The sequence below is a fragment of the Cyanistes caeruleus genome, chromosome 2 (assembly GCF_971803275.1).
Source record: "Cyanistes caeruleus chromosome 2, bCyaCae1.hap1.1, whole genome shotgun sequence".
NCBI lineage: Eukaryota > Metazoa > Chordata > Aves > Passeriformes > Paridae > Cyanistes > Cyanistes caeruleus.
In genome coordinates, this window is record NC_141702.1 from 64,399,339 (window position 1) to 64,424,533 (window position 25,195).

General features: G+C 38.4%; 2 protein-coding genes and 1 long non-coding RNA gene across 53 annotated transcripts in view; 2 read left to right on the forward strand and 1 right to left on the reverse strand.

Moving 5' to 3' along the window:
- The window catches only part of BCLAF1 (BCL2 associated transcription factor 1), a 24,946-nt gene extending 21,802 nt beyond the window's left edge, over nucleotides 1-3,144 (forward strand). For 33 of the 50 annotated variants that reach the window (XR_015283308.1, XR_015283310.1, XR_015283313.1 and 30 more), the window contains 3 exons: nucleotides 703-849; nucleotides 2,424-2,633; nucleotides 2,775-3,144. Coding sequence is in view for 40 of the 50 variants with exons in the window: in XM_086877504.1 (XP_086733630.1) it covers nucleotides 703-849; nucleotides 2,424-2,633; nucleotides 2,775-2,780 (363 nt within the window). In the remaining 10 variants the exon portion in view is untranslated. The remainder of the gene's footprint in view (nucleotides 1-702; nucleotides 850-2,423; nucleotides 2,634-2,774) is intronic. The other 17 variants (XR_015283316.1, XR_015283317.1, XM_086877514.1 and 14 more) reach the window with 1 other exon arrangement.
- LOC147654872 (uncharacterized) overlaps nucleotides 1-6,847 on the reverse strand; it is a 9,966-nt gene extending 3,119 nt beyond the window's left edge. The window contains exon 1 of the long non-coding RNA XR_015283318.1: nucleotides 4,392-6,847. This is a non-coding gene — a long non-coding RNA (uncharacterized LOC147654872). The remainder of the gene's footprint in view (nucleotides 1-4,391) is intronic.
- Nucleotides 6,841-16,552, forward strand: MTFR2 (mitochondrial fission regulator 2). 2 transcript variants are annotated; one of them, XM_023923842.2, is made up of 8 exons: nucleotides 6,841-7,080; nucleotides 7,655-7,786; nucleotides 8,129-8,233; nucleotides 8,470-8,594; nucleotides 10,583-10,797; nucleotides 11,755-12,055; nucleotides 13,976-14,159; nucleotides 15,718-16,552. In XM_023923842.2, the coding sequence occupies exons 1-8, from the start codon at nucleotides 6,847-6,849 to the stop codon at nucleotides 15,814-15,816; spliced, it is 1,395 nt and encodes a 464-aa protein (XP_023779610.2). In that variant the 5' UTR covers nucleotides 6,841-6,846; the 3' UTR covers nucleotides 15,817-16,552. The 2 variants fall into 2 exon arrangements, with proteins under 2 accessions (XP_023779610.2, XP_086733668.1); XM_086877542.1 differs by lacking the exon at nucleotides 13,976-14,159.
- The last annotated feature ends 8,643 nt before the right edge of the window (nucleotides 16,553-25,195 follow it).

The following is a 25,195-nucleotide window of genomic DNA, read 5'->3' on the forward strand; positions in this document are numbered from 1 at the left end:
ACGCTATACATTAGTGTATTCTGAGTTGAGTGGTTTTTGGTGTGAGACTTTCTACCCTATCTTTTTAAAACCCCAGTAGTTCACTATAAAGAATATTTAAAACACTCTTTTTCACTTTAAGCATGCTTCTGCACAGTACATATTACTGACTTTTTTCTGAGTAAAGAATTTACTAATTTGAAATGTAATTTGGCCTAAGGTACATTTTTGAATCTCAGTTACAAATGCTTGAGTAACACAGAGTAGATATACTCCTTTGGAAACCGCACTGTTAGTATGTATTCCAGAATCACCTTTGCATAAATTATTCAATTGACTCCATAAATACCTTTCTTTTCCCCTTGACAGTTTTGTCCCTGTTTCAGTCTAGTTTTTCTCCTGGTTTTTTGTCTGTGAACAGCTTCAGAAGCTTCTCGTGACCTTTTGTTCCAACACACTGGTTTACTAGCAGTCAAATTTCTTTTCAGTGGTTGTGGGTGAATTTATGCCAAGAACTCAAATGTGTTTCAATTAAGTTTAATAGAATCATTATTTTAAAATGAATGCTTGAATATATTACTTAAGGTAGTATATTAATTTGTAAGTGGTTTTTCCAATTACAGATACTGTAATTAAGCACAGAAAGTATTTTCAGTAATAGAAAACTTGAACTCTACTTTGTGGTGTTATGTAAATGGATTAAATGACATCTTGGTTAATCAGTTTCGAATTAGGGGCAGAGGAAGAGCCAGAGGAGTCTTTGCTGGAACAAATACTGGTCCCAGCAACTCAAATACTACTTTTCAGAAGAGACCGAAGGAAGAGGAATGGGATCCTGAATATACCCCAAAAAGCAAGAAATACTTCTTGGTGGGTGTGGAGAACTTGATGTCTTATGCATGCTTTTGTTTTTTCAAACTTTCTACAAGTGTAGAAGTAGCATGCATGTATGGACAGGGACTAGAGTAACTGTAAGAGTATCAGGGTAGCTGTAGTGGTTGGTTCTGCTTATCTTTCATTTTTCTGCAGCAGGCTGGCAATAACTGAGGCCTGACATGGAATTTATCTCAAAAAATTACGTCAGGGAGTGGGGAAGAAGGCAGGTTCAGACAAAATTTATTAAAACTCAACATTAAACCAAAAAGGCTTGTGCTGTGTTTTTCTGGATTCATGTCTGATGACATTTGAGATTTGTCTTAGATTGGTCTGGAAGTCTCCAGAAGTGGAAGATCAGGAAAAGCTGACAGTGTTTGTGGATGTACATAGTCAGGCTCTGTTATGAGCAGTTTTCTGCTCTGAGTAGTGTGATAGTCATAAGAGAATCACCACAGTTTTGATGCCTTTTTCCCATCTGGATTATGAAAGGAGGACCCTTGATGTAACAACTACTCTAAGTAGTGCAGTACACTGAATGTGTGGCCTCTGCTCCAGTTATTTCTGTAACAATGCAAACTTTGAAGGATATTGTTTCATCATTTTAAAATTATAAGTAATGAAAATAAAACCTTCTCCTGTAGCATTATAGCCTGTCACAAATATGTTGACAGGTAACTAAGAGATAATGCAGTCACAATTCAGGTGTTTCTTTAAGGAGCTGTCTTCCTAGACATACCTAAACTTTTCTGATATGTAAACGGAGATGTGATAATCTATTCATGATATTAGAACAATCAATTGTAGCTGTTAAACTTGAATTTCTAAAAATATTTTTAATCAAGTAAGCCACCCTTCCACTACTTCTGTGTAATTAAACTGCATTATATGGGTGTGATACATATTTAATAGTTCAGACTTCTTTCCAAATCACAAGTTAAAAAAAAAATCATACGTTGAAGCAAGTGTACCTCACCATTCTAAATATAAACTTTTTTTAAATTTAAATAATGGTTTGTAGATTTTATGCAGTGTGTGAAATGATTGTGAGAACATACCAAACTATGCAAGGCTGTATTTCGTCGCAAGACAGCAGACTTTAGGCTTATTAACCAGAGAAACTCAACTATTGTTTGGTAATGTTAGATTTAAACAGTTTGAACTTAATTTGCCCTACATTGTGCACGTAGGGCAGGTTTTCTGAAAACTGCCTTCAGTTATCTCTTACGAATTATAAAGAACTCTCTCTGTGCTAAAGTAACCTGGCACTTTCTTAGAGCTTCTTTTAAAGTAACAATTTTTTCCCCTTAAAACTAGTGATTTTTAATTTTGACTGTAAGTCACAGACAAGTGATTTGTTACTGACATTTGAGTAGACCTACAGTGAATAAAGGCTCTTCAAACAACTGTATTGTGGTTTTAGTGACAGCATTATGCCTTTTAAGAATAATTAGGATTGGAAGAGAACTCTATAACAGTTACTTTGTTTTATGCACTTGTGATAGAGTACTAACATTGTGGGGTACTTTTAAGAGGTGTCTAACCTTACTCTTTTTCTGGTGTTATTGTAGCATGATGACAGAGATGATGGTGTGGATTATTGGGCCAAAAGAGGAAGAGGCCGTGGTACTTTCCAGCGTGGCAGAGGGCGTTTTAACTTCAAAAAGTCAGGTAGCAGTCCAAAGTGGACACATGACAAATACCAAGGGGATGGGATTGTGGAAGATGAGGAAGAAACAATTGAGAATAATGAAGAAAAGGACAGACGCAAGGAGGAAAAGGTAAATCATTCAGTGAATTGCAGATTAGACAGTTCATCTTGCACTATGACAAGTAATTGGATGCATGTAGGGATCACTTTAAAGGTTTTGTAGTTTGCTTATTAACCATTTACAACAAGACTGTTTTCTTTCTTTCCACAGGAATAAACCGGAAGAAAGTTGTAGCTGAAAGAGCAGCTCTTGCACCACCCACACAACATTTTTAATATGTTTTTTGTTGTCAAATGAATGTAAGCATTTTACTTAAATTTTACTGTTGGAAAGTAGTTTAGAGAGATTGTTTTTGTTTTAAGCCTTTAGGAAAAAATCATGATATAGTAAACTATGTTAATGATCGTACAGGTAGAAAGTAAAATATTTGTAACAACTTTTAAGAAATTTTACTGTTTGTTATATGCAGTGTAATTCTGCTTTGTCCAAATATATGGTCAAGTACAACTCTAAAAGTTTTGATTCTCCCTTATGTCTGTGTTTTATTCTGAAGTAAACTTACCGCTCTGCACACCTGAAATCTTGGAGCAGCATTTTTTATAAACTACTTCTCTGTTGCCTTTTTATAAGAATTGTATTTAAGGGTAGTTATCCAGTCACAGTGTAAGTACTGTTGCACTGTTGTGCAAAATGCTGATGGTATGTTAGTTCATGAGAATCACATTTATGTAGTGATAAACCTGGATTTTTATTCCACCCTGCAAGAGTGCAGCAAGAATTTCACTTCAGCAGTAAAATCGTCCCTCTTCATTAGTAGCCTAGGAAATACATATGCATATACAGACTACAGTGAGGTTCACATGTGTTCTTTGATAGCTTAGTCATCAGTAGAACACTTAAGTTAAATTGGTGGTAATATCAATATATCTTCTTTCTTAGCAGTTTCTGTTTACAGTTTGCTAGAATTGCCTCTTTAAATTTCTCCATGTGGGCTTGCCTCTCAGGGTATGTAATCTGGCAAGAGTGACTCAGTTGAATGTACAGCATTTAAATTCAAATGAAAGAGCAGGGCAGGAACAGGTGGGAGGAGAGAAACAAAGCGAAACACCACAAAACCCCTGAAAAAAATAAAGCAAGATATATTAAAACCCAAATTGGTAAAGATAATTCATATATGCCAGAAGTGTGAGAAATTAATCTTACTTTCTGCAACACTCATTTCTAATAATTGTGCTGCAAGAATTTTTGTAGCCGAAGTGCAGATATTAAGGGTTTGGGTTTTTTTGTTTGTGGTTTGCTTGGGTTGGTTTGTTTGTTTGTGTTTGGGTTTGTTTGAACAAAATTAACAATCCCTCAAGCTTAGTTCTAGTGGTAGGTACACACTTAACCTCTAGAATGTTAAGGATGATAGTAACATACTTGAATTATCAGAACAAAGACATTCTAATACAAGATTACTTTGTTTCTCTTTCTCAAAATGCTGTAGATAAACTAAATCTTAAAGTTATGTGGGGTTAAAAGTGTAGTAGTTCTTATTCACCCCTTTGAATGGCATAATATCCTTAAAAGTAGGAGAAAAAAGAAAAGGAAAACCTTTGGTAGAGGTGTTTGTATTAAATACCTATATAATGTATGCCCTGTTATTTGCTTTACTGTTAGGGAGTAGTTAACCATCTCCCCTATCCAAATTAAATACTAGAAGGCAGGAAAAGAAAATAATCCTCACTGTAGCTAGAAGAAACTATAGACTGTATAGAAGAAACTATATTTTAGGTTGTACTAGTTTGTCAGCAGCTGTGTAGAAAGGGAAACAGGAATAATACTTGCCTCCCAGTAGTAGTTATTTAATAGAGTCATTCCTTTATGTTTTAAAGCATGTAGGCCAACTAAACTGTTGTTGCAAGATTTGCTTTTACATGTACAGTACATCTTTCAGTAGCTGTTTGAAATTATAAACTGAGTTTTCCTTGGACTTCTCAGCAAAACTCAGACTTTGTGTAAATTAGAATTAGCAAAGGGAACAAAGCAAACTTGACATCAGGATCAAAGTCTGTCCTAATGAAGTAAAATTAAACATAAGTCTGTAACTGAACAGAATCAAGATATTCTTGAGCTGTCATGACCTTGGTAATTTGTATCATTTATGTCAAGCTGAATGTGAATTGTTAGGGTCTGTGTGTCATAAAGCAGTATAAAATCCTGCAAGTTGAGGCAGATTTAAATTTCGTACTTCAGCTGAATGTCCAAGGAGATCTGGTAGAGATTCCTTTGGTAATGACATTTGATCCTACATACTTTTCTGGAGGTTAGATCATAAAAATCCATTTTTTTGCAGTCTCTAGTTTCATTGTAGTTTGTCAGAAACGTTTGATTACAGAACACATGATGACAGCCACTAAGATTTCTTTAAATAAATTAATTCGAATTAAGAGATAACGTAGTCAAAGATGCAAGTTGCAATCTGTCTCTGAGAGATCTGTAAGAAACAAAGTGAAGAGTGGAGATTACTTTTTTAATCCAAGTCTAATACTTCAGTGCTTACGAGTCTTCAACATGAACAGTGAATTTTCTGTGCCAAGAAGAAACATTTTTTGAGGTTTTCACTTGGTGCTGCTAAGGTAGTTTCATGACCTGTGAGTGGAATTTCAGTGCATTTTGCCTTTTTCATGTTAAAAGGTAAAGCCATCATTAGTGGTACAGGGAGAAAAAAATTGTAGATGTTATGCTGGTATAAAACATTTAACTGTCTTTTGAATTCAGTTATTCATTCAGACTCACTGCTCTTCAGCAATGAAGCACTTTTTAAGGACACCATGCAGAGATGAAGTGGATTCACAAAGTTTGAAGTTATCCCTGCAGTTCAGATAAAATCGGGCATCCATTTTACTAGGCCCAAAAACAAATGGCCACCAACCAGCCTGGAATCCAGTCGCTCTACTGTTAGTACAGTGTCCATTTAGTTTCTTGATTTAGAATTAAATCTCACACCCTCTTCCCTCCCAGGAACAATCAGCATTACTGTAACAGTGGGCAACTACATAAGAGTAAAGCTTTCCTGCATTTGTTTTGCTGGTGCTTGAAAAGGAGAGCTGTCCCTGAGCTTTGGCTCAGCTCCAGCAGTACAGCTGCTGCATCAAACCTTGAGCCCTGTGTCACTTTTCCTGGTTTTTTAAAGCTGGCCTGTTACAAGATGCTATTGTTCAGAAGTTCCTGCAGGTCCTTTCTGTACTGTTCAGAGCTGTGCCTGTTAACTTGAAGCATTCCTGTATGAGCTCCCAACTGCGCCTCTCATTCAGTGCAGCTGGTTACTGGTGCTGCAGTGAAACTGAATTGCCTCAGTTGCGCTGTTGCGTGTGAGACCCTGCCTCTTGCTGGCTTTCCAGTAGAACTGTGTGTTGCTCCCTCTCTGTTCACACTTCCCTTCTTTAGTAAGGTATTGGAGGAATAGATGAGAAGTACTTTTTTTTTTCTTTTAAAATAAAGTATTGTAGCATAGTTTTTCAAATTTTCCATGAAAATGTTCTGCCCTTCCTCTCCTCAAGCTTAAACGTTCCTTCCTAGTCCCCTGAACCAGCTGTATTCTTTTACTACAGTGTGTGTTACCAGTATTGCTCCTCCTTTGTGTTGGGTCTTGGAGAATGGATCCACCTGACAGGTCATGGATAACAGTAACCAGCAATGCTGCTGTACCAACTCTGCTACTGACAATAGGAACAGCGACTGCACAGATGAGGGAAGGTGATCTCCAAACACCGAGTGCATAGCTGGAGGAAAAGGATATTCTCCTTTTAGCAGAAGGACTGCTAGTACCACGAACTTTCTTGAACTTCTTAAATTTCCTTACAAAGATGAAAGAAGTGCAAGATATTTAAAGAGCAAGTGCAGAATTTTAAAGCCAGCTTTTGAAGTAAAGTCAGTTTAGTCAGCTGTTCCTGGGCAGTTGTTGCGTTGAGGATACTTTGTGCATTTATTTTAGGTATCAAATGAAGTAGTTAGGAGTTCACTACATCGAGGACCTAAACTCTGTCAGTTTAGCTCCTCGCTATTAATTCAGGGAGTTAACAGGCCCTGGTGCATTTCTTCTGTTGGTGCGTACTGTGTTCTGCCTTCGCAGAGGCGGAAGCTGCGTTTTGCTGTGAGTACACCGCCTTGCCAGGCGTCCGGAGCCGGGCGCGGTGCGCTGTGTCCCCCGCTCCGCCCGCATTCCCGGGAGCGCTCCCTGGGAAGGGGAGCCGGCCCGGGCAGCGCGGGTTCAAACCGCTCCCTCCCGACACCCCCCGCGATGGGCCCTCGCCGCCGCTCATTGGCTCTGCCGCGGGCACCGCCGGCTTCCTATTGGCGGGGCTGCCGCGGCGCCCCGCCCCCAGCCGCGGGTGGCGCTGCGGGCGCGGGCGGCTCCGCTCCGGGCGCTGCGTCGGGCTCGGGCTGCGCGCGGGGAGCGCTGCCCGCCATGGCGCTGCTGCTGCTGCAGCTCCTCCGGCGGTTGCTGCGCTACCTCGGCTGGCCGCACCGCCAGGTGAGACCCCGCCGCACCGCCTCCGCCCGGAGAGCCGCTCCGGCGGGTGCGTCTCGCCTGCAGCCGCGTGGCTCGGCGGAGGGAGGGAGGGAAGGTGGGCACCGCGGGCGGTGGGGCGGCTTCAGCGCCCTCTTGCCCGCAGCCGAGTTTGTCGGAACACGCTGCCCGCACGTGGGGCCGTGTGGCGTCGGTGCCCGGACACGGCCGTGGCTCTCTCAAGTGGCTGTTTTTGCCCTGAACTGAGCGTAAGAGAGTCAGTGATGCTGGCTGCTGGTGCTTTGCTGTTTCAGATAAAAGACTACGTAGCCCTTCCCAAGGGATAGTTAATCCCGTGTGTCCAGAGAGCTGGGAAAGGTGCGGCGGGGGAAGCCGGAAGGGGCGCTGATGTTGGAGCTTGTGGGCAGCTCCTCAGTGGGGGCTGTCAGCAGTGAGGCACTGCCGCAGCTTGTGGTCCTGAGACAATGCTCGCCTTGTTTATGGGAAACTGCCAGAGTATCTCCAGGATGCTGGTTTGGCTGAGCTGCCCTGTTTGCTTTCTGGTTCCGTTGTTGGAAGCTGTTGGTTTTTTTGACAGGTCGTGTTTTTTGAAACTCCCTTGTTTGGCAGAAGTATCAGTCGTACTCTCGGAACATGCCTTCCTTCAGCAGTCTCATCAGGAAGGCATTTCCAGCAGTTACATGCTGTCATAAGGAAGTATCGGGCCAAGGTATGTTAAATTTATTTCACTTTGTAATTGTTCTTCCTCAAGAATTACACAGATGCGTGTAGTTAATTAAGTGGCCACTTTTGCCAGTACCTCAAGATATTTACCTTTGTGCCTCTTTAAAATATTCTGTATTTTGGCAGTGTTTTAGGCACTGTCCATCACACCAGTATAGGCCTCTTTGGACTTTCAGCTTGAGAAGAGCATTGAAAAGTTAGGTTAACTGAACTGCATTATATTTAATTGCCTGTAACATGGAGTAATTATATAACTTTGATTAGAGTGAGATTAAGAACCGAGGGCTTTGATTTTGCTCCTTAGGTTCAAAGTTTTTCTGATTTTTAGGTCATATCTGTTTGCCAAAAAAAGGAATATGGATCTACTCGAAGTATTGTTCGTAGACTTGGGACAATTCTTTCATTGGAGCCCTATCCCAGACCTTGTTTTCAAGTAAGCAATTTATTGTCATATATATACTTCACCTGTTCGTATTTTCTTGTTTCTTAATTTGATGGTAACTTTCCTCTTCTTTTTAGCCTGTGTAATTGTGTGGTGCATTCCATGTATTCTCTGTTTTCAATTTCCTTACAGCACTGTTTGAACATTTCTTTTGCTGAGGCAGAACCTTCAGTGTGTGCTGAATCCAGTTTCCCTTCATACCTTTCTTTGGCATTGTTTGTTTTTAGTTTGTTCGAGACCCAGGTCCATTGGGTTATGATGAGCAAAGTGCAACTCCAGCTGCTGTGGCTCCATCACTTGCTGATGTCCTTTGGGTGGCAAATGATGAAGGACAAGGATGTACTAGATTTAGGTAAGTAGAAGTGTAAAAAGGAGTACTAGAAACAACTTTTGCCTTCTTTATGGTGTGTGATTTTGTGTTTGTTTTCCTTTTTTCCTAACCTTTTCTGGAAACATTTTGGGCTTTTTTTGGGGGTGCACTTCCTCTTTACCTGAAAATTCTTAATATGTAAAGCATTCTTTTCTGGAAGATTTCTGAAATTGAATTTCCTCTTTTCTCTTCATGGTAGTATGTCAGGTGCATTACTGGTACATTAAATGATTTTCACTCACAAAGTATTTTGTGAGGGAGGGAGCTGGTTGTTGCACTATGCTGTAAGATTATTCCTATCTTTATCCTTCTAGTTTACAACCTTTTTGATAAACTTTATAAATGGGAAAACGAGAAAAAAATATTTAAATGTCTCCTTTTAGCTTTGATTTTGACAATGCCATGTGTAAGCCTTGACAGTTGCTTTGATGGAAAAACAAACATAATTATTTTAAAAAATGTAAATAAATTTCAATATAGTTTGTATAATAAATAATTTTCAATATGGTTTATATAAACATTTCTTGCTTTTCTAGAGGGTTGAAGGAACATATTTTTACAAATTACAAAATATTTCAGGTACTGTGAAATGACAAGTTGTCCAGGAATTTGCAGGCACAAATAGTATACAAGTTTTGTCTTTTTTTTTTTTCCACTGAAGAAGAAATAGTAAGTTTTCTTGCTGTTCCTCTGAAGATCTGTTCAAAATCAAAAAATGAGTTAGAGTCAGAAGCAAGATTAAAATGTGGACACTTATCTTGTACTGCATTTGTATAGGACAGTATAATTCTTCTTCATATTGGTATTAGTTCATATTGTCTGTGATCTTTGTGCTGCTTACCAGTAATGAAAAGACAAGAAACTGATGAATTCAGATGACACGCTTTTCATTGGAGAAGTTGGATACAGTTTGTTTCATCTTATGTTTCCTGAGGCATTATTGTTAAATTATTAAAGTTTGTTTGTAACAGCTGTAAAATAGCAGAAGCACAAGAAGATGGTTGAAAGAACAAAAAAATCCTGTCCTGCTTGTGCTGTCCTTAAGCTGGTCAGATTCACAGAACTGTGACAGTTCATTCTTTCGTTGTTTCCATTTTTTGCTCCCCCTCCTCTTCTGGTTCTCTGGGATGTTTTTCAAGAACAACTATTCTAATTGATATCTTTCCCTTCTTAAGCAGTGTTTATAGCAAGGGGGTTTTGGCAAATCAGAAAGCAATGCTTCAGGTCTGATTTGAAGTAAAAGGATGTTTAAAATAAGGGAGAAGGTCTGGGCTTTTTTTCAATCAAAGTTTAGTGCATCTTAATGAATCAGGTAAATTTAATTTCTTTCCATGTTTCGTTATGAAATTCTGGTAGTTTGTTTATACTATATTTTTAAGTTTATTTCTGCAGGCACAGACTTGAAATAATTTTTAAAATTAAAACCTGAGACTTAAAGCACAATTTTCTTTTACTGCTGGCTTTGATTAATAGTAGCTTACAGAAGGTGAGATTGTTCTATAAATCTGTATTAAACCTTATTATTTTCAAGATTGTAAGTACTTTGCTGCTTGCAGTCTTCATCTTAGAGTTTGATAAATGACTGAAATTTCTGAAGCATAATTAAGAGATCATTATTCTTTGACTCTCCTGCCTTTCATATTCATGTGGCAAGAAGGGAGAGACACCTTATGGTGTCAGTCTAATAGTTACTGAATAATTACAATCTCACTGTTATGATGTTTAATTCTCCCTAAGTGAATTATCTGACTAATTCTTACGATGACTTTGCAAAGATCTGCATTATACTTGAGCAAAGGGAGACTTCAAACATTTCAAATGTTATGAGTAGTTAAAAGTTTAGTTTCTTTAAATAGCTGGAAAAGCTAGATCTTGCTGAATGAGGATCACTTGCTTGAACAACCTGAGTGGTCTTGAGGTTTCCACTGTTGGCTGAGTCTTTTGAAACTGTGTCTTTTTTTGCTTTGTAGGACTGAATTGAGGAGAAAAGAGAAAAGTACAGCTCTTCCTGATCCACATCCATGTCTGGATTCAATACAGAGCATTCCGAAAAACAGTGTGCAAAAAGACAGTGTTGATCAAACAGCGCTCCAGAAAATTTCTGCACTTGAAGATGAGCTGACCTTTCTTCGTGCTCAGATTGCTGCAATTGTTTCAGTGCAGACCCTGGGAAGCGTTCCCTCACGTAAGCACTTCTGGTTTGAAGCAAACCAGTGTTCCTTTTTTTGCTTTAGAGCTTGCTGTGTCTGATGTTGGTAGAGAACATATTTGATTTTTCTAACTGGAGATACACTAAATTTATAAAAGATACACCAACTAAATTTACTGAATATAATATTTTGTTTTTGTTTTTGCTATATTGTGTGCTTTCTCTTTTCTATTTTGTGGTCTGTTTGCCAAGTTCAAATGCAGTTGATCCTAAGTACTCTTTATACTCATTTCCATGTTGGTGAAGGAGCTTAGTAACATCATTATCTATAGGCTACTAATAACTGCTTAAAAAAGTTACAGACTATTACTTGTTTCTAAACAATTACTAAAATAATGGGTAGAAGAAGAGTTCTATGTCAGTCAGGTTGGGGCTTTTACAAAAACAAATGCTGCAAACAGATGTGTCTTAGATAGTTGGTCTCCAACATGCACTTCTATCTTGTGACCTCTTTTTTTCCTGAGAAGTTTTAAGTCTCAGTTGTCTTACTTGCAGACCAGCCCCACTGTGGTTGCTGAAATACTTGGACTGGTGCGAGGTAGTTACTTTTTTGTGGCATTGTGAGGTACTTGTGATTCAGCTGTTCTGTTGGGTCTTCTCTCTCTCTTTTCCATTGCACTCAGTATTGTAATCTGTTTTGCATGTTTCTTGGTTACCTTTTGTTTCATGTAGGTTATTGTAACCTCTAGACCATTGATCACTGTATGTAGCAGCAGGCTGCTTTGCTGATTTTTCTAGTGCCCAGACACAAGAAGAGAAAATCAAAGCAGTACAAGACACCTCAGATTCATTCTTGTATTCTGCATTTGTGGGTTTAAAATAATGTTCTTTATTTTAAGTTTAATTCTTCTGTGTTGTAGTGTGCAAGGTGTCTAAAAAAGTGCAGAGGGCAGTCTTACCATGTTGTTGTTTTTCTTCTCTAACTGTATGCAGAAGCCTTTAAAACACTCAGCACTCCAGATGGATTTTACCCACTGCCAGCCATGACTTCTACGCCATTGTCCGTCTCTCACAATCACTTTGTAATTCCCTCGCCTCCTCCACTTCCTTCTGGTGCACCATCTGGTGTTGATGCTAGTAATTCTGCACTGGAACTGATCAAACAACGCCGAGCTGCAAGAAACAGTGTTTCAACTGTAGCTGACAGTACTGATCACCAGAGGACAAAGAACATTCCCAGTATGATGGATGTTTTGAAAGACCTGAACAAAGTTCAGTTGCGAGCTGTTGAGAGGTAGGTTGGATTGGATCTCGGCAAGCCAAGGCTACCTGAGCATCAACAGCACTTCTGTAGCACCAGAGAACACCAGTCACACAAAGAGCAGCTACTGCTGACAAACTGAAATTGGCAACTTCTGAGTTCACAGCATGACATGTAAGATACTTGTGACACGGCTTTTAGATGCATTTAACGCATGCTGACTATTGCAGCATTTTAAACTACTCTGCTGCTTCAGCATGTAAGTCTCAGGTTGGCATGGGGAGGTTGCATGCACAGGCACATGAAACTGATCTGAAGGCATAACCCTTCTGGATTCACTGTGAAAGGCCAAATCCTTAGGGAAACTTTAGAAAATTACTGTTAGCATACTCAAAATACCCTGCTTCAAGCTTTGAAGTGTTAACAAGAACATGTGCTGTATCATTTACTGAAAGTGCTTCATAAATTTGCATTTCAGTAGTGCAGTTGGATTATAAATGTTTTTAGTGGTCAGCTGTTTTGATGGTAAGTGCAGTTGACTTGTAAAACAAATTATTTAATAAATACTGCAACACCTCTTCTGGTCTCTGCTGTGCTAGGTATAATAGAGATTACACCTTCAGATTTCTTTTCTGAACTTCTTGGATTGAAAAAGTAAGAAAAACTGAGCCTGTAATGAATATTTGAAGTTCTTGGTGTGGGAAGAATGTCGCTTGGCAAAACTTAACTGCATTCTTATTTCAACATTTTCTTAACTGTGAGCTTTATCCCTGAAAATAACTAGCACAAAACCTGGGCAAAAAATTTAAATGCAAATCTAAAGCATGGCTTTATGCTTTTGATGACATTCTCACAGTAAATAAAGCCAATATAAAAAGCTCTTAGGTAAACCTGTGTGTTTCCTTTTTATATGTTTTTTTTTCTCTATAATTCCATGTATGGTAAGTGAAGAAAATTAAGTGTCAACCCAAGGTTGACAGTTTTAACGTCTTGAGCTGGGGCATAATAAGTGGTAGCTTGTACATCCAAAATGCTTTCTGGATTTAGGCATGAATTCTGAAGTAGAACTTAACTGAATAATGAATAATTTATGATTTTGGAGAGAGTAGTGATGATCAAAATTGTTACAGTCTTTCTGACAGTGCATAGGGAAGTCTACTATTCTCAGAAATTGAGAGCCTGAGGATCCCAGTTTCTACCACCCAAACACTGTCTTTCAAATTGTGCAAGTGCTCTGAGGGCTTGTTTTTATAGGGACTGTGAAGTCAGTCCTCTCAGATTTTGTGTTAAGCAACATTTACTGTAAGTGCCAGACTTAGAACTTGGTGTTGTCAGTGTGCATTATTAGGTACAAATCATCAGCCCACAGACAGCACTTTACTAGCAGAACTCTGAGCACCTCTAGATTTTTCCACCCCACCCAAGATATCTTAATGGTTAGAAAGTCTTATGATTTGTTGTTTTGGACTAGCTTCCACATTTATGGTAAGTTTTGGGGTGTAGGTGCTGTTTTGATTTCTGAATTTAAATGAACTTAAAATGAATAAAATCTAAATTAAATTGTGTTCACAATGATTATGAAATACCTTAGTGGGACATTCCCATTAACATACTTAATTATGACTTGCCAAATGACTTCATATAAAACCTACAGTTTTGCCTTTTTTATTTTTTCTTGTTATTTGTAATATTTTAACACCTTGTGTTAATTTTCTTCCAATTTTCTCCATGGAACAGCATCAAGTTGCGTTTTCAGGCTAGGAATGCTGACAACTTGTTGGGTGTAACTGTGTCAGTTTTATTGATGAATTGCTTTAAAATTACAGCAGCATTACTTGTGTAATCAGGGGTTTATAGAACAGGGTGTTTACAGAAGTTGTGTCTCTAGATTTTGGATTGGTCAGCACAAGATTAGTGTCAGGAGACAATAATTTTTGTTGTTGTTTTTCATAGGTCTCCTGGAGGTACTCCGCTTTCTAGACCCAAAAAGACACAAAGTTCAGATTGGGATCCGGTTGCTCTACTAACTCATGCTCTAAAGCAGAAATTTGCACATAGAAATGATGAAGATGATTCTCTCGACAAAGAAAATAGTTCTTTTGATAGCTCTCCATTTTCTAGTCCTGAGGTGCCAGTGGTATGTTTTTATATAAGAATCTGTGTTTGTATTCTTGAGCTGACTTCTGTTTTCATGGATGGTTGCAGAGTTTTCACAAGCCTAGAATTTCTCTAAAATTTTAGCCATCAGCTCATCATCAGCTTAGTTACGTTTTACTTTGTTTGAAGTGTAATCAAAGCAGAAAAATCTCAAATTAATTTGGGTGGATTTAGACTGGTAAATGCAATTCTAGATGTGTAAAGAAAAAAGTCTTAGAAGACTGATTAAAAAGATTCAGCTCATAGTTGATTGAACTGTAGACCTTGCAGCTTGATGGTACCTGGTGCAGGTACCCATGCATAGAAACTGTGTGTTTAAATAGTTATGGACTGAATTTTTAAATAAGGTTGTTAGGAAGGTACAGAAAGTTCTGACTAATACACCCTAAGTGTTGAGAAATGAAAATAAGTACGTAGTCTGTAATACTTTCCTTTGCGTGTGATTTCCACACAGTTTGAATCTTTATCCAAAATGAGTTGTGATTCTGTTGTAAAGCCCAAGAAGAATACAGTTTTTCCTAGGAATAAAGAAGTGGCTGACAGAGCCATTGGACTAAGGTGATTCTGAGCACTGATTTCTGCATATCAGCATGTGCCAGCTACCTCAGTTTATACAGTCCAGTGCTGCTGTTGTTTGGCTGGTTGTTAGGCATTTCCACAAACCTCAGAACTACTCAGATGGGATGGATAGAAATAGATTACTTTATTTTAATGAATTTAAACTGCATCTCTCTGCTTAGCAATTCTATCTTTTTATCATAAGAGTGAGATAAAAGATTTGGCCTGTGGCATTTGTTGGCCTAATGGAAGGGAATAGTAATGCAGAACATACAGTGGAAGTCCAGATATTCTTAAATATTCTTTGGAAGCTGCTCTTACATGTGGCTAGCTGTGTGGCTGAAAACTTGAGGAAAACTAATGTGTATGTGTTCCTCTTTCTAGATGATTTGATTTGATTTTTTAAAATTTATTTCAGCTGCTACAAGGATTTTCAAAGCTAAATGTAGCTTGTATTTTACAGACTACAGTGTGTCAACAGTTTTGGTGCAGTCCTAATAAATTTCTTCAACATTTTTTTTCCCCCAAAGGAAAAATAAAAATGTCTGAAAAATAGCCATGCTTGTATTTTGGATGCTGCAGACTATTGCACTGTGTGTAGCTGACATACCTGATTCTAGATACAAAGATCAAAAATAGCTCCTGGAACAGCTTGTATATGGAATAGTTTTTGTTCCAGGATCTGACAGCTGTATTATAAAGTCCTGCAAGTCCTGCTTAAGGCCAGCATGTTCAGGAGTAGATACAAAAAGATCAAATTTTTCTGGTTAAAGCAAAATAATCTTATGAGTGTGTAACCAGGCCTCTAACTGTTAACTGCTGAGTGTTTTGAAGAATAAATGTACTTAAACCAATTACACAGACTTACTATTTTATTCTATGCTGAGAAAAGTGCAACAACTCTTCCAAAATGTTTTTCTTGTAAATATTTTCTAATTCAGTTTCTTGGGTATAGTTTTAACTTCATCTCTGCTCCTCAGGTTGGACGCTGGAGTATGAAGCCAAATGGAAAACCCAGCCTTACAAGAACTGATGGAGTTAAGCAGGTACCAGCATGGAAAGCGAGAGCTCATATTTAGTGGAGACTTCCAAGGAAAGTTCAGTGTCTATAAGTGGTGGGTCCACTTTGAAACTGCTGTAAGGTGCTGTAACATGTTGTTCTAGAACATACCTCTCTTATGCTGTTGAAGTTTGGGTGCTGCAGGGTTCTCTTCTCTTTGGTTTCTCAGTAGCCAAACTTTTGAATGTGGTGCTTTTTGAATGTGGTGTGAAGCACAGAACTGAGAGAAGCAATTGTATGGCTATGGAGCAGTGTCTTTGGAACCTGGGAAATTCAAGAAAGCAGTGTGTGTGTAGGGGTAAAGCAAAGATTTATTGCTGTGGGAGCTGATGTATGCTCTCTTTGCACTCCAGTGTAAATAACAAGGAAGTGTAAACTTTTTGTTACTGTGTTACAACTACTGTAGATAATGGTAATTCCTTTTCACGAGATTGGCATAGTTGTCTTGGTTTTCTTAGGAGTTTGCTGATGCAACTCATTCCATGTGCAAACAGTTTTCTAATTTATTTTGGGTCAGGAGATTAACTTTCATGTTTGTGGAACTTTGTGCTGTAAAGAAACTGCAGGTCATCTATTAAATGCCTGTAATATGAGGGATTTGCATTCTGAGGTAAAAAAGACCTTGCAGAGAGATCTGCTTGCACACAGTCTAAATTCCATATGTAAGTAAATATTAATTCCTGTCTTGGCATGTGCATCTGAACTCAGTTTTGTTCACAAGAGTGTACAAAATAAAATTCTCTTTATACTGTAAATGCGTGTGGTAGTGGCATTTTGTGTTGAAGACTCTTTTGTATCTTATTAGACAATAATATTCCTTAGACATCATATCAGATGGTATTAGACATATCATATTAGACAAGTTCTTAAATGGCTTTTTCTAAAACTAATTAAAGAACAGCTTGTATTATTTCCTACCAGAGTATGTAATGAAGCCACTTATTTACAAATGATCCACTGCTTACAGGAGCTGCTTTCACTGAATCCTTTATCTAATAATCCTGATGTATAAAATCTAAATCCTGTCAGACTGTTGAGTGTGTCCCTTATATCCCATGTGCCTTCTATTTCCCCGCTCATTTATGTGGAGTAGACTGAAAGCTGCATCCCCTCTTACTGCTCACTTTTATTTGCACAGTTGTAAGAAATTAATGTGCAAATACTATACTTGCATTTTGTTTTTAAAAATTAACTTTTGACTAAAACTGGGCCTTAAGTGATTTGATACATTCTGCTTCTAAAATTAAATTCTCTAGGCATTTATTTCTTCTGGATTTAGTAATTCTTGAACTTTATAATATTCTCCCATTCCTTGATTGGTCCGTAGTAGTTTGGCCTTCACTTTCTTCCCAAATAAGCATTTGCTGCTTTCTCTACCTAAACTTCATAGTTGCTGTGAAATCTGTACAGAATATCCAGCTCAAACCTATACTTGATAATTTTGTCCTCTTCCATCAAAGCTCTTCGTTGTCTTTTGTCTGCTGCTCTGGTCTCTGCTGTACAAGAGCAGCAGGGAGTGACAGTGAAGGAAGTCCACGTGGTGCCTGCTGAAGAGGACAGGAAGGCAGGTGAGTCCCAGTGAACATAAGGGCTATGAATTGGCTCCATCTCGCTCAGTATCTGCAGTGCAGTGAGCTGGAGCAAGCCACCTGGGGTACTGGTGACAGCACCTGAACATGAGCCAGCAGAGTGCCCTGGTGGCTGAGAAGGCCAATGGTCCCTGGCCTGGATCAGGAATGGTGTGGCCAGCTGGAGCAGAGAGGTCATCCTTCCCCTGTACTTGGCACTGGTGAGGCCTCGAGTTTGGGAAGGATGTTGAGACGCTGGAGCGCATCCAGAGGAGGCAACGAGGCTGGTGAGGGGCTTGGAACACAAGTCCTGTAAGGAATGGCTGAGGGAGCTGGAGTTGTTTAGCCTGGAGAAAAGGAGACTCACAGATGACCTTATCACTCTCTACAACTCCCTGAAAGGTGTTTGTGGTCAGGTGAGGGTTGGTCTCTTTCTCCAGGCAGCAGCTGACAGAATGAGAGGACACAGTTTCAAGCTGTACCAAGGGAAATATGGGTTGGATATTAATAAAAAGTTTTTTACAGAAAGAGTGATAAAGTACTGGAATTGTCTGCCTGGGGAGGTGGTGGAGTCACCATCCCTGGATGTGTTTAAAAAAGAGAGTGGATGTGGCACTTGGGGCCATGGTCTGGTTGAGGTGTTAGGGCATGGGTTGGATTTGAAGATCTTGAAGGTCTCTTCCGACCTAGTCATTCTGTGAATTCTGTGAATCTCCTGGTTTATATCAGCGTTCCTAGATCCAGGGGATTTCAGGTGTTGTGGCCCTGCTGATGTGACTGACAAGCAAGATGGAATTCCTTCTTTGAGAGACTGAAATGTGTGTAAAGCAATAGGGTAGTTTATCTTGTCCCCTACATCAGTTGCTTTATGTGGCCAACAGTTTCTTCTCTTCCTGACAAGCTATTATTTTAGATTCCTTTTGCAATTTTTCTGTTCTCCCCAGGATTCATATATTTAACTACAATTTTGGCCAACAGGAACAGTTTGTGATGAAAATTTTGTTGTGTGGGAGTGTTGATCTGCTGGAGGGTAGGAAGGCTCTGCAGAGGGACATGGACAGGCTGGATCAATGAGCCAAGGCCAGCCAGCTCTATGAGATTCAACAAGGCTCAGTGCCCTTGGGTCATAACAACCCCATGCATTGCTACAGCCTGGGGGCAGAGCAGCTGGAGAGCCACTTGGCAAAAAAAGCCCTGGGGGTACTGGTCAGCAGTGTCTGAACATGATCCAGTGTGTGTCCAGGTGGACAAGAAGGCCAATGCCATCCTGGCCTGTACCAGGAATAGTGTGGCCAGCAGGACCAGGTCAGTGGTTGTCCCCCTGTCCTGGCGGCTGGTGAGGCCACACTTTGGGTTCTGTGTACAGTTTTGGACCCCTCACTGCAAGAAAGACATGGGGGTGCTTGGGCACATCCAGAGAAGGTAAAGCATATCTCTTAACTAGCAGGATACCTGCTGTAAATTACCAATATATAAAGAGGGAAATTTTTCATTATTTCTCAAAATACTTGGAAGTATGAAGCTGAAGTCACTCTGTATTAGCAGTATAGCAAAAATACTTTTTATAGCAAAAATGTTTTATAGTTATATAGAAGAGTTTTTGTAAAAAATAGGAAGAATCTTACGAAGTCATAAATAGTGGATGTTTTAGACTAATTTGAGTTACATGAAAGGAGATATGACATGAATCAATGCTCATATCTATTTGTGTAAATGATTCTGCTTTTGTTTCTTGCAAATTAGCCAAATGTGAAAGGCACAATCTGGAAGGGTCTTTGACAGACTTGCTGTTTGTAGATGTTTCAGTGGTTTAGAACAATGTACATCATTCTCCATAGTTATGCCTTGAAACACTTTTTTTAGGAACTCAGTCTTGAATTGCAGTGCTAGTTTTGGCAATATCTAAAACTATATTGTGAGTAAGGCTAAAGACAACAGCTGTCCTGCTACTTCAGAGAAATTTGGCACATTTCAGTATTTGGCAGGATTATTTACAATTTTTGATTACAATAATCAGAAGGCCTTTCTTTTGATATTCATTATTTCCCCCAATAATCCTGTCAGCAGGACCTCTCCTTCTGCAATGGGAATTTGAATAATTTTTTTTTTTTCCACATTGAAAGAACAACAGCATGTTGCTTTTGTTCCAGCTGCGTTTCTAGACCTCTTTACATTTTAATTTCTGCCTACATTTTCATCCAGCCTGGAAAGCTAAAGTAGGCCTTAAAAGCAAATTATTTATGTATGTTATGAAGAGTGTTCAGACTTTCACTGTTACTGGGATGGATGTATTCTTACCTTTTGTTTAAGGTTAATTTTAGGCATTTGATTTCAATGGGACACAGAAGCAAAAGCAGCAGTCTAAATTCTCTCTCTAGATAACAGAGACATGTCAGTACAGTCTGCAGAGGTGGAGCTGACACTGATTGCTTCAAACCGCTCATCAGCTAAAAATGTCTGAAATTAAAATGCATTTAAAAATAGTTTAAAATAATTGATACAGATAGTTGTTAGGTTTTGCAGTTGAACTGCATGAGTTTAACCACAAGAGAGCAGTATCACACCGGGTCTATGTTGCAAGCCTTAAACTAAAAAGGAATTCTGCTTTGTCGGCATGAAATCTCACAACAAAATTGTAACCCCTTTATATTTTTATTTTTATAGTGGTATACACTAAATTATAGGGGTAGATGATTCTGTCTTACTAGCGTTATGATGAACTGTGTATAATGTTCACTTGGATTAGTAAAATATCAACACCTGACTAGTTTATTCTCTTCACAAAATAAGACTGCTACTTCATTTTCTGGGAGAACAGGCTGAAGATTTTATATGGTGAGTCAGAGAAGAGCTTGACCTGGCAGTAACATTTTTCTGAAAAAATATCCTCTTTATCCCATGTAAAATGGCCATTGGAGATTTCTCTTTGTGGTCCAGTACACTTGTAATGAACACTGCCACAAAATTGCATGGATTTGTATACATAACTTCTAGCTTATACAAATGAAAATATGCTGCTTTTTACTTATTAAAAGTCAAAGTGACTATGGGGCATAGAAACTCACATTTTTGTCTTTCAGATGAATCAATATACTGTTCTTCTATAAACATATGCATTCTTTCTTCTGCACATGTACACAGTGACTTGAACAAGTTTAGGTGCATCCCTAAAGCTGGGTAAGGGAGTGTTTGCAGAACTGTGAAAATTTTAACCTCCAGTAATGTCAATCTTTAAAGTGTCAACTTTGTTCTTTCCATCTGTGCTTTCTCTTTGGGAGTCGGCATTTTATTTAGTGGGGAAAGTTAAACTGGATTGATTGTTCCCACTTCTCTGTTTCACTTTATAGTTCTCATGCAGTAACACAGCAGCTGTGTTTGCTGGGAGGTAGTTGCCACTGAGCAACAGCTGCTGGCATAAAGGAGCAGTAGGAAGAAATTTAAAGTAAGCGTAGTTTTAGTTTTTTCCCTGTGTTATTTTTGCCTTACAGTTTTTTGATGCATTGTTACCTTACAGTTTCCTGTTTTTTCTATAAGAAGCACTGTAGAAATAACTGAAATAGCAGAGGTTGTGTGTTTGACTGCTGAAGTGAGGGGTTTCTGTCCTTTGGAATATTGAAGTTTTTTAATGTGCATTCTGTTGTTTCTTAATCAATTTTGTCTGTCTGGTATTTCACTCATCTTTTTCCATTATCCATTTTCTAGCAGGTGTTTTTCTTGACTTGCATACCATGTTTGACTGTCATCTACTGGGGCAAGTTTGATAAGCCAGGCTGTTTTTAAACTCTTTCTTTTCTTGTAAGGAAGTGTTTGTGAAGAGAGGTCTAGCTCAATGTTCTTGGTTTTAATTTATTAAGTGGGGAGTTCTTACCCCACTTAAAATAATAAAATAATCTCTAGCTCAGTATTTTGTGATAGTGAAAATAGGTAGTTTGAAGATGTACTTTGGTTTGACTCAGGTGAAATGTGGGCTTTATCAACACCCCCTGTTCTTATCTGCTCATTTGACCACTTCAATAACTTTCATCCATTTGTGCTTGCTTTTTCTGTCTGTTCCCCTCATAGGCACTGTCTGCATGTATAAGAATTATATTAAGGCTTTACTAGTTACATTTCTGAGGAGTCTATTTTTTCAAGACCTCTAGCAAATCCCCAGCCCATTTATTATTTCTCAGTAGTGGCATAACCTTTTATTTCAGATTTGAAGAGTATACTTTGTCTTTACTATTATTTTGAGTATATTAGAGCAATGCAGCTTACACCAAATAATCTGCTGCATAAACTAGCTTGTTACTGAACTAGTTTTTGATGTTAAATTAGGTTTTTGAGATCACAAATAAAAGAATATATTGAAGATACATTTACATAAGGTGAGCAAGATAAACAGAATTCGTGAGATCCTGCTTTGTGCCTTGTGAGCTCTCGGAGCTGTTGCTAGGAGAAGAGCATGGTAACAGTGCTCTAAGCCAGTAGTTGCCCAGGGAACCCAGAGACACTTGTGCTATTTCTACACATGTGTACCAACTCACAGCATTTTTCTTCCATGTACCCCCTTTTTCCTCTTCTCTAGCGTCATAAAAGATGTGGGGGATCTTGGCCACAGGACTAAGTCCTTTGTCATCCTCCAGCATACAGGTCTCACAGGCAAGTCTTAGTAGGTTTGAAGAAAATGCTTGGCCAGATCTTGACTGCACGATCGTGGTGAATAGCTGACCCAATACAGGCTGAGGATGATGAACATCACACCTGGGCACGCACCCTGGGACTTTCATTTGGAAGTTGTTGCTGTCCCATTGCTTCAATATGAGTAAAAATCTCACTTAGGAATTGCATAGATTTTAGGAAAAGTGGAATGTATTTACTTGGAAAAAACCCAGGATCACTAATTACCACTGAAGTAATTATCTGATGGAGGAATAAGTTAAACTCTGCTTACTAGAACAAAAAACTTTGAACTGCAGATGGCTAAGCAGTTTAAGTCTTCAAATTCTAAAGAAGCTGGCTGATGGACATATCTGGCCCTTTATATTTACTTTGAATGAACTTTGCAGTAATACAGAAATTCAGAGAATTGTGTCATCCAAGTTTTCTTTTTAAGAAAAGTGGGGTAAGACACAACTATAGGTCAATTGCCATGTATCAATTTTACACAAAAAATCTGCACAACAGTATCCTTTTGCATAGTTGGAAATACTTAGATAACAAGACTGATGTCTTGTGACTTTATTGTAAAATAGATGTTTTAAATCATCTTTAACAAAAATAGCTGCAATAGAATAGCATAAACTAAAATACAATATTTTTATTGCCCACAAAGTAGATGTTAAATGGATGTAGAACTGATTAGCTGACAGATTAAAGTAATCACTAAAAGGAATTACTACGGATTGTAGAGAATGGTTCTGGGCTAATGCGGTTTCATATTTTTAGTAATGAAATAAGTGATAAAATTTGTGGGTATTTAAAACCTGAAATTACATGGAGAGAAATAATAAAGATGTGAATGATGGCAAAAAGCCACAATGATAATGCCATAGCAGGTTAGGTCTTCAGAAGGAAAGTACAGTCAGCTGAAAAACTATAAAGTTGTTTCATTCAAACTGTATTATTTCAAAAACAGAAAATCTGTTTGCAGTGACTTGATCTGTCTGTGAATGCATGAAGGTTAAAAAAAAAAGTGCTAAATGCCTCTTTCTATGATAGAAGTGTAATATTTCTGTCAACTGGCAACTGTAGCCAGTTGTAGGAAGTGAAAACTAAAATAATTTAAATTAGAGTGCATTTCAATAATGAGTATGACATCCACAGTGGGAAGTGGTAACTCTTTGTTTCTTCTCTGTAGTAGAACACAATGCTAGTTTGACAGTGACCCAACTACAGAGTGAAACAATTGTCCCACTTTGACAATGCTGCCTTGCTTCCTCAGATGTTAATTTTCTAGTGTATTTATCATAGGTTGTCTCAGCAAGAGAACAGCTCTTACTGTATTTGTTTTACATCTCAAAAGTGCTTTTAGTTTCACAGAGTAACTTGTACTACTCTTGAAGGTGCAAACTCTGCTGATACTCAGATATTTAAGAAGACTTCATTCCATCATAAATCTCAGTAAAATTTAAGCTTGTAGATGTGCCATGCCAGCTGAAAAATTACATCTGCATTATTATATAAAATGTCCCTGAGAGTAATGTAACACCCACAGGCAAAACTTCAAGCTGTCAAGTAACTCAAGAGTGATGATGTAATTTCTCCCTTTAAAATAATGACACTGAAGTATGAGAAAGAAAGAATTGCAGTTGGATTGGTAAGGAAAAAACTCAAAAAACCCCCAACAAAACAAAACAGGACCCCAAACCCCAAGCAACATAAACAGGTTTTTTTAAGGAACTTGGAGGGGATTGACTCACTTTTTCCACAAAACCACAGAAATTGTGCTCCTTTATCATTACAGTAAAAGCTGCCCTGTCACATCTAGCTCTCTTCAGGATCCGTGATGATTTGCTTTTTGACCTCTAACATGAATCTGTTATTAAATTATTTCTATTGTAAAAAATTGTCATGGGAGGAGCACTGGTGTCCCTTGTGTGGTTCCTGATCCATAACTAGAGTGCTCCAAGTGTAACCACAGGGCAAATAAATAAACTACACCTCTATTTAGCATTTCTCATAGAGAGTGACTGTTGAGTTGCCATAGCCAAAATGCCAGATAATTTTTTTGGTGGTTTGTATTTCAAAACCTGTCAACATAAAGGTCTTAGTAGTGGAACTGGTCAGAAAAAAAGGGAGGCTATTGGTCACACAGGATTATATTGTAACATGTTTAGGTCTTGGGCAGGTGGAGGTTTGGCAAAAGGCAGCTGAAGTCCAGACACTTTTCTTATGCTTCATCCTAAGTAAACATTAATAGTAATATTATTGACTGTTCTTCATTAAAAGAGGAAAACTGAAAAACTGAAATACTCTTTAAAAAAAGAAAATATTTCATACTATTGCAATGTATGTTTAATAAAAAGTGGGATAGGAATTGAAGCAGATCTGAACCTCAAGAAGCTGTTTCTCTTGAAACCAAAAACCCGGGCTTTATTACAATAAAATCTCCAAAGTTTTATCTAGGGAGAACACAGGATTATCAAGGAAGACAGAAAATAAAAAAGGAGTTGTGACCTTGCATGCAAGTCTTTGCTTCCATTTAACTCGGTACCTTTCTGAGTTGCAGCAAAGTCTCTTAGGCCCTTCTTGTGTCTGTCTGACAGCAAAAGCTCACAAGAATTTTATTTACTTGCTGCATTCTCTTGAGTCACCTGTGAGCTTCTTGCTATGACTCTCTTTCATGAGATATCCCACAGTTTCTGATCTTTCCATCTTCCAGGTAAATCCAGAGCATCTCAGATAAGAAAGAAGTCCTGGTTTCTCTTGAGAGGGAGGGAGAAATCACATTCTTCTTTAAAAGAATATAACATATGATTGGAATCATAATAAATACCATCATTTGCCAGATCAAATTATTTTTTGTGTTGCTTGTGATTGATTGGTGTTTTCAAGAAGCTGGCCATAATTAGGTATGGAGGGAAGGGGATGAGGGCAAGACCTCTAAGAAAGTAAAAATGAGGCTTGATAAGCAGTTTTAGTTGTCTCCAGATAGGACTCCTGATAGACCATGTACAGAGGATTTGTGAGGATCAAGTACAAAAGGAAATCAACTACACAGCTTCTTCTTATCCAGGTTTGTTCACTTTAATTCACTAATCCCTTCAGGTAGCATAATTTCTGTATTATCTTTGTAGCTATAATGAGTTTAAATGAAGGAGGTGTATTTGCTCTGTTAAAACTTTAGAA